Here is an 8,822-nt window from a genome sequence, read left to right on the forward strand (position 1 = left end):
CAATCAGAATCAGAGTAGGGTGGGCCATTCCTTCACCACACTAGAAAAAAAAAATACCGTGAGCGGGGCTTGTTTACCTGCTGGAAATGAAGAGTTGTGTACACACGGGAGTAGCTAGTAATTAAATCAAGTGCACCGGTATGTTTGTTGACGTCACATGTTGTATGTTTTTTTTTTTGCCCCGCGGGGTTCGATGACTGATCACCAACTCGAAGCACAGTTAAGCAGAAGGTACGACTTATCAGTGTGTGTGTAGAGGTTTTCTACTTGCCAGAGCTGCGTTTTAATCTGTATTAGGATGACTTGAGTGTTGGTGCTTGCGGACGCACGTTTAGTTTACACGTGTGGCGCAGATTTGTGCAACGTTAGTCGTTAAAGCTCTAAACTAATCTTTCATCCGTGTCTGATGATGGTGAAGAGGAAGTACGTTTCCCCCCCAATTTCAAGCGCTCAAATGCAAGTTTACCTATCAATGCAAGGGAGTGCAGTTGAAACGGGTCAAATATTTCTTTATTTCCAAGGTGGTTATGAAGCCTTTAGACCTTGATTGTTTATCCATGTAGTGCACCTATAGCTAATGCAGTGCAATGCAACCACACTGCAGAAAATCCTCCCTCCATTGAGGTTAAAATGTTGAGTGCGGTCAAAAACTGCACCCGCCAAAAAAAATTAACCATGAAGTGAGATCAACTTATCTAATATCAAGGTGTACAGTGTCAAGTGGAGCTGCAACAGTTAGTCGATTGACAGAAAATTAATTAATCAGTATTTGTGAATCGATTAGTTGGTTGATTCCAGCTTCACTGCGAGTCTGCTTTCCTTGATCTTAGATTACTGTAAACTGAATATCTATGGGTTTAGGCCTGTTGGTTGGGCAATTGGTTGTACATTTTTCATTTCAAGTTTCAAGTCTTGCAATGTGGATCAACATGTATGTATGCCATTTCAGATTATTGTAGCAATACATTTTGTGACATAAATTGATCGGATTATTGGATAAAATGACCAAACAGGGATGTCATTTTGATTTTTGCCTAATCAAGTGAAAGACATACCTGATTACCAACCCTATTACAGATGGTATGTCATGTTTTAAACGTCTCTTTATAGACTGAAAGATGCCACCAAAGAAGAGGCCCAGAGGGAGTGAAGCCTCAGCAAATTCACGTAAGCAAATTAAATCACTGAGTCATATTTAATGTCTGGTCCGCTATGTTGAAGAATCAGCTTTATTGACAGTATATATATTTTTACATACATACAATGAATTTGTCTTCTGCATTTGACCCATCCTTAGTTGAACACACACATGCAACATCCAGCAAATTACATGCAGTGAAACACACACAGGAGGCTGCGTCAAGCACCCGGGGAGCATATTGGGGGGGTTAAGTGCCTTGCTCAAGGGCACATCAGCCAGATAATTGAGGGGAGGAGCATTTGTTGCATTAATCATTAATCTACCACACCCAAATTTTTCATGCCCGTCCGGCAGGCGAATCGAACCGGTGACCCAAGCCGCTTCTTGAATCTCTAGGCCACGGCAGCCCCAAATCAATGAGTGATGATTATTTCCTCAACCACGCAGGCAAAGATGATGGTGAAACGGCCTCTTCTGCAAAACAAGCGTTAGACAGTAAAAGGAAAGCGACCGGAAAGCCTAAGGAGAGCTCAGAATCACCACAGTACTGTCGCTGGCTGATGAAGTCTGAACCCGAGAGCCGCTTCGAGAACGGGATCGATGTGAAGGTACGTATCAGTGACGGCCTCATCAGCACAGTCTGTTGTTAGACTGGCTGCACTCATCTGATGCATCTGGTTCTTTCTGCAGTTCGGGATCGAGGATCTGAAGGCTTTGCCCAGTCAGACTGGCTGCTGGGACGGTGTCCGCAACTATCAGGTAGAGCCACAAAACGGCCTCGCGTGCCATGAAAGGACCTGAAACAAGGCACCAGCACTGCAGCACTCTTAAAGGCTTTTTGTGATCTTATTCTTACTCGGCTTGTGCAAATTCTGCAGGCGCGCAACTTCATGAGGCAGATGAAAGCGGGACAGTTGGCTTTCTTTTACCACAGCAACTGCAAGGAACCAGGGATAGCAGGACTCATGAAAGTAAGTCAAAGTCTCTCCCTGCTGATAATGATTTAAACAAAAGTGTAGACAGGCCTGATACACTGCTGTGTTTCCTTCTCCAGATTGTGAAGGAAGCCTACGTGGACCACACTCAGTTTGATAAGAATGACGTTCATTTTGATGCCACCAGTAAACCTGACAATCCCAAGTGGAGCATGGTAAAGTAATTCAGGAATTAAGGGTATAGGTATCGACAATAAAGCACGAGGGTTCATTTTCTTTTGTTTTTCTCTCACAGGTAGATGTCCAGTATCAAAGAATGATGAAGCGCTTTATTCCTCTGTCTGAGCTGAAAAAGTACCACCTGCAGCATCGCGCCAATGGAGGGCCCCTAAAGGACATGGCGCTCTTCACAAGGGCCAGGCTCTCTGTGCAGCCCCTAACCGCCGGTACGTCCAAAGTGTTGTTTAACCAAAGGGGCTTGTTGCTGTTACTGCTGTGTAGTTTCTGTGTCCTCTTTCAGCATTATGGTTGTTCTGCTTTCTCTCTGCAGAGGAGTTCAACTTTGTCCTGAGTTTGGAGGATCGAGAGCGTTTGTGAGGATTTGGACCAGCTGACGCTTTTTGACGGTGAAATTACGAAGCAGCCAACTGTACTTGTACTTTACTGTATTTTTTTTTTTAACTTGTTCATAAATATTAAATGTGTTCTGGTCAAAGTATCGCTCACGCTAAGTTTTTAACAACACGGTGACCTTGAAGCTGCAGGCTCCGGATAGAAAACAGCAGCAGTATATAAAGTATAACTCATGAGTACAGTAATGTGTAAAGTCATCATTTACAGTAATCTAATGACAATAAATTGTTTCTATTCTATTCTATGTTGACATAGACTGTCCTTTGCCTCCAGGGTAGTTTGTTTTATTGCCATTATTCAACCTGTAACCAGCAGCGGACCCCGTTCTTCACAAAGCACATTTAATGCACTGCATCACTTTACATAATGAGGTCCACAGCTCTCCAGTGATGTGGAAGTGAGTGGGAAGATTAAAAAGAGTTTGACATCACGCGGGCCTGTTAAATTTGCTCGGCTTTGTGAATGCAAAGTTGCTTGAAACTATTGATTATAAAAGCAACCAGAAGTAACCAATCGGACGTTTCAGTGCAAGCTTGATTTGTGATTAAGTCATCACTTTGGCCTTTCTGACCATCTGAGGATCCAAATGTGTTTGGAAAAATCTGAATGACGACACAACATGAAGCGTATGCAGCAGCGTTGGTATGATGTAGTCAGTTTGATCTTTTCATGTGGCGGTTTTTTGTTTTTTTATTTTTTTTATTTTGTCCAACCTGTCACATACACTTTCACTCATTTCTCCAATACAAAGTCTGATATTCTTTTCCATTTGGCATCAATTTATTTCACTTTTGGGGACAAGGAGGAATTGATTAGCATTTTGCAAAAGATAGATAGTTCTAATGTAACTTTTCTCTGGTTAAAAGACTAAAATTATGTTAGAGGCAGGAGGATTTCATTTGCTTGATACACTTAGGCACAACTTTCAAGTCTCTAATAAAGAGGATACAGAAGACTTTATACTATCAGACCTTAATACAACACCCTTTCCTAACAATACTGGAATGCTGAGGTAAAGCATATGAACATGAAAGGTCATTTTGTGGCACTGTGTACTCTATAATCAATGTACACATGGGGACAGGACTGAAGGTTTTAGCTGGTCTTATTTACAGATAAAAAAAGAAAAATGTGGGGTTTAATACTTAAGCCCTCTTGCTCAAAAAAAAGAGAAAAAGGTTCCAGTTTCCAGATTTTTTTTTTTTTTTTTTGTGCAAACATACAGAAACACAAAGAGGAAAATGTGTTCAGCAGTGCAAAGTTATCTCAGACTTCCTGACCTTGTTTACAGTGTTAGGAATGCGTTCACTTAAGGTGGAATGTTGGAGATGCATTTTGTCGAAATCTCACGACAATTTAGAGATTAGAAATCAATTTTTCATTACAATGTAACCAACAGAAGGCTTAAAAATTCAACAGTTTCACATAAACGATTTTACATGGTGGACATTGCGACAGGTGATTAGTTTGATTCCCATGAAGGAAAAAAAAAAAATACATTAATGAGGAAGGACAAGACCAGCTGCCTGAAGCCACTATGAATGCCTCATGCAAACTGTTTGTTCACATACTGAATTACTGCATGTCGACCTCCCTTCTTCCTCCCAGCAGCGGCTACAAGTAAAAACAGCTGCTTCACCAGATGTTGTACGGTTGACAGGTACCTTCCGACGCTCCGCTGCAGACGCTGATGAGTCTTGAAAGAGGAGACTGGAGGGGCTGCGGCTCTACCCGCTCTCCTCCTTCGCAGCCTGTTCCAGCGCGCTCTCTGAAGCAGCCGAGCCCTCGAACCTCTGCGAGGCGATGGCGGCCTGGTGGGACATGCTCTTCCTCACCACGTCCCCTTTCCTCCACAGTGTGATTTCCTGCACAAGGGGAAGCCAGACGGGTGTTACTGCTCTCCTGCTCTCCACGCTATGATCAACTACAAGGAATTACTGCAGTCATTTGTGCATTTTTCTCAACAAATGTATTGTTAAAATTGAAAATTCACGTTCTGCCAGTTGATTAATCGACTCATTGTTTCAGAGCTAATAATACTTTTGCGGTTAGTATAAAGAAAAAACAATATGTGCACAGACAGATGTTAAACTGAACTTTTGAAAGCCAGTAAACTTCACAGAAAGAAATCTAAGTGTGTTTCCAAAGATGCAATACTTATCTGTTGTTGTCTCGGAAAATTCTGTAGCTCAGATCCCATCTTAAATTTATATTAATGCTTTACGGCTCAAAGCTGCTCACAATTAGCTCGTAGTATAGAATGTGGACAAAACTAGTGCTTTGCTGTACTTTCCAAATGAAAGTTTCTCTTCCTCTCTCGAGTCCGTTTCATGCAAAGGAAACCTTTGGGAAGCCAAACCAGGGGTATGCGGCCCAGTAATCAGGTTTCTTAATCAGGTATTACATTTACACAGATGTTTCCACACAAACATTGCTTCTAGAAGGGTCAGATATCCAGATTATTATCATGCAGCACACTGAGGAGCCAGCCTGACCATATCTGACCATCTTTTATCATCACAGCGTACCTGTTGTTTGAAGTAGCGTCTCTCCTCCTCGTCGATCAGCACCAAGTTCAGGTAGTAGCGCACTGAGAACTTCTTATTGATGTCTCGCATGGTGGGAGTCAGATCGTAACCAGCCAGAAATAACCGGATGGGAATGGACTCTCCTGAAATATTAAAGGTCGGATAATATTGATCTTGACTGAGTGAGGAGAAAGTTTGTGGGTAAAAAATCATGACTGAGAGTCACTTACCCCTGACAGGAGCTCCGTCCATGATCTCGTACTTGGCAATAGTGTCATTTTCATGGTATACACTTGGGCCGGTGCCCGTTGTCTCGCGTTTGATGATGTCGATCTCCATGTGCTTGATCTTGATCCTCACCAGAAGGAAATAGATTTTTCCAACAATTACATCTTTCAGATGGTACCTGTCAGAGCATGAATGGAGACACATTTTACAGACCAAATCATTTATTAACCAGTACTCATTAAAATTAGTCAGGACTGAGCATTTTCAGGAGGAAGGAGATGGAGGAAGAGGAAAAAAATAAAGAGGAGGAAGATAAAGGAGCAATACAGAAGAGTCCCGCAGCAGAACTGAGTGGATCACAAGAATTATCAATAAACCTTAAAGCCATGTCTCCAATTAACACAACATGCTGCCCGAGTAGATAGAAGATGTCCGTTCTGCATCATCTGGGACTTGAACTCACAATCTTTGCCAGCGATAGCACATTATAAGAACACTGAGCAACACAAATAAATGCTCTGAGCTGGCAGGAGTTATGAGGCGGCTTCACCATACATGATTATGACAAATACACATACACAAGGGTCCTTCAGCATACAGATTAAACAGTCAGGTTGAGAAAAACTGTCTATGTGTTAATCAATAATGAATGAATGCTCACAAATCTTACTTGGATTTGTTGTACTCAAACTCAATGTGGAGACAATCTTCAATTCCCACTTCCATTTTAATGGAGGAGTTGAGCTCAGGGTACGTGCTCAAGGTGTGGACAACAATGTCCATCTCTTTACTGATGTCATTTAATCTTCTGATCACCGTGGCACGAAGGAAATATCTGCAAAGGCAACAAGCAGAGTCTGAACACAGCAGTACATCCGCATTATCACGTCACGATCAGTAAAACGTATAAAGCGGGCAAGATCACATGACAGGTAGGTCAAAGAATGACGCTTCCAGTCACTCATTTCACAGTGTTTAAAGTAGTGAATGATCAAACTTACCTTAGCTTGACATTCTGGCCTGTGTAAGACTCGTAAGGTTTTTCAACATGAGTGAACTCAAAGTCGAAAGTCTGCGACTGAGTTATTTCGCCGGGTCTTGCAAGATCTTTCACCAGAGACACAAACTCATGATGGTTTCCTCTGTCGTAATAGAGCTCTGTAAAAGACAGATATCATCAAAAACTAAAGTAGAAGAGACATATTACAGTTGTGTTCTCCTAATGCTTTGAGATATACAGTTCAGCCCCACTCACCACCCCAGTACTTAGCATACACTCCCAAAAATAAAAACAAATATAAAGGATGTCTGGGTGCAAACTGGTCAATGAAGGAAGGGCTGTCAACACAAGCCAGAATATACTGCATAGGTGTTCTTTATGAAGTCACTTTGTACATACCTATCTGGCCAACAAATTCAATTTTGATCCCTTGGTGCTCCAGCCTCTTCCCGGGGTTCTTCAGTGTGACGTTCACCTTTCCGCTGACAGTTTCGCCGTCATAGAAAAGAAAGTATTTATCCTTCTTTCCATCTTCAGTCTTGTGTTCCGCCTTCTTCCTCGTTTCAGCGTCATTCAGGACCACATCGATTTCTGCACTTTGTCCAAAACTAAAGAAACTCATCGTAACGTTACGCGCGCGCCGTGCAAACTCTTACCGTAACGTTACTCGGACCTGTTAGCGAACTGCGAGCCCAACAAACCCCGCTAACGGTAACGTTACGTTTCGGAGCGGAAAACACAAACAGAGTACAGGGCCTGCGACCTCAGCTCTCCGTCGGAGCACACGATAGACTATTAAACGGGAAAAAAGTGGACTATGACTTACAGAAAACTCCACATTAGCCACATGTCCATACTCCTTTCCAACGACGAAGCAGAACAGCGAGATGATAGCACAGCGAAAACGCACGACAAGACGTCCATCAGCCAATTGGCCGTTTCTTTTTTTGTTTTTATTTCTTCTCTTGATATTAATGTCACCAATAGACAGTCTACACTGTCCTCAAAGTGGTCTGCGTCGTACCGGACACGATCCTCAGTGTCTGAATATAAATTACATGTTTGTTTTCTGCAAGAAAGACGGCGAATGTTGTCAAACGACCAGGATGTAGCATTACGACACCTGCATTGGGCTGACTACTTCCGGGTGGAGATTTTCAAAATAAAGGCTCACAAAGTCGCCCTTTTCCCCATCTTAATTTGGTAAGCACTTAACATCAGCGGTTAAAACTGAGCACGTTTCCTAGTTATGATTTTTTTTTTTAGAAAGAAGTGGTGGAAGAAGTGTACAGGTTCTTTTATAGCAGTGTCATAATGTAAAAAATACTCAAGTAGAAATCTAGAAGCAGAAACTTAAAGCATCAAAAGCAAGAAGTACTCATAGGAGAATGACTCCTGTCATCATAATAAAATGTTGGATTATAATTACTGATGTTTTAATTATTGTTGTGGCTGGCTGAGGTGGAGCTCATTTTAACATTATATATTGGTGGGTAGTTTTATTTTATCACAGAAATGTATATCATATCTTAGTAAGTAAAGTAACTAGTGACTATGGCTGCCACAAATTAAGTGCATTATGTCACTGCAATATGCACTATAAAGTGTAGCATAAAATGGAAACGGACTTACAGGTAGGCCTACAGTAAGAGTACGTCCATGTTTTTTACACTTTTACTTCTCCTCCTTCTCTTTTACTCTACATTTCAGAGATGAATGTTGTAATTTTTGCCACACTATCTGTCAGACAGAAAGAAGAAATGAGGAAAGAGGACATTAAAGTAAAATCAAGAACCTTACATACAAAATATGATACATTTCTAAAATATGATCAATTGTTGGAGTTAAGCTTAAACTACTCATCAGTGTATATGATTGTCAAAATTTCAGCTTGACCCTTTACAGCATTAAAATACCAAGAAAATCAATAATAAATACACTAATAATTCATGGTGTATACGCATTGTGAAAGGGTCCATTCAGCATAATGAGTAGTTTTTACTTTAGATATTTGAAGAACATATGCTGGATGAAGTATTTTTACATTGCGTTGCTGCAACTTTTACTTGAATATATGAAATGCATACTTCCTCCATCACAGATTAAGACTTAAAGTAATAAAATTCAGGAGGTTGAGTAACTGTATGCATAAATGTGTTTAAATTGTCATATTTAAGACTGCATTTGATAAGCTTCTTTATATATATAACAAATTTCACACATTTTTCCTGTCGCTTGCTGCTGTATGATTATTTTCATATTCTTTCATCTGTACAGTCATACTGTACAGATGAAATCCGACAATATACTGCCATAATAAAACAAAACACACGAATCATTTGAGTCTCCACTACATG

The 8,822-nt window shown here is 41.0% G+C and overlaps 2 protein-coding genes across 2 annotated transcripts; one reads left to right on the forward strand and one right to left on the reverse strand.

The window, feature by feature from the left end:
• The first annotated feature begins 89 nt into the window (after positions 1–89).
• On the forward strand, positions 90–3,931 carry thyn1 (thymocyte nuclear protein 1). The gene is made up of 8 exons (XM_046389399.1): positions 90–231; positions 1,111–1,167; positions 1,589–1,749; positions 1,832–1,900; positions 2,020–2,112; positions 2,196–2,291; positions 2,372–2,522; positions 2,627–3,931. Exons 2-8 carry the CDS (start codon positions 1,119–1,121, stop codon positions 2,671–2,673), a joined length of 666 nt encoding a protein of 221 aa, XP_046245355.1. The 5' UTR covers positions 90–231; positions 1,111–1,118; the 3' UTR covers positions 2,674–3,931.
• On the reverse strand, positions 3,871–7,564 carry vps26b (VPS26, retromer complex component B). Its single transcript, XM_046389398.1, has 6 exons — positions 6,865–7,564; positions 6,467–6,623; positions 6,136–6,300; positions 5,468–5,643; positions 5,238–5,380; positions 3,871–4,574 (listed from the first exon to the last, which is right to left on the reverse strand). The coding sequence occupies exons 1-6, from the start codon at positions 7,085–7,087 to the stop codon at positions 4,437–4,439; spliced, it is 1,002 nt and encodes a 333-aa protein (XP_046245354.1). The 5' UTR covers positions 7,088–7,564; the 3' UTR covers positions 3,871–4,436.
• Positions 7,565–8,822: the final 1,258 nt, after the last annotated feature.

This window comes from Scatophagus argus, chromosome 5 (assembly GCF_020382885.2).
Source record: "Scatophagus argus isolate fScaArg1 chromosome 5, fScaArg1.pri, whole genome shotgun sequence".
In the NCBI taxonomy this organism is placed as follows: domain Eukaryota; kingdom Metazoa; phylum Chordata; class Actinopteri; family Scatophagidae; genus Scatophagus; species Scatophagus argus.

Bases quoted from the DNA above. Each gene is read 5' to 3' on its own strand.
- thyn1 (XM_046389399.1), top strand. From the start codon at position 1,119: ATGCCACCAAAGAAGAGGCCCAGAGGGAGTGAAGCCTCAGCAAATTCA. The intron at 1,168-1,588 runs GTAAGCAAATTA...TCAACCACGCAG, and splicing joins TGAAGCCTCAGCAAATTCAC to GCAAAGATGATGGTGAAACG. The intron at 2,113-2,195 runs GTAAGTCAAAGT...TTCCTTCTCCAG, and splicing joins GGATAGCAGGACTCATGAAA to ATTGTGAAGGAAGCCTACGT.
- vps26b (XM_046389398.1), bottom strand. From the start codon at position 7,087: ATGAGTTTCTTTAGTTTTGGACAAAGTGCAGAAATCGATGTGGTCCTG. The intron at 6,301-6,466 runs GTAAGTTTGATC...TTGCCTTTGCAG, and splicing joins GGCCAGAATGTCAAGCTAAG to ATATTTCCTTCGTGCCACGG. The intron at 4,575-5,237 runs GTACGCTGTGAT...CCCCTTGTGCAG, and splicing joins GACGCTACTTCAAACAACAG to GAAATCACACTGTGGAGGAA.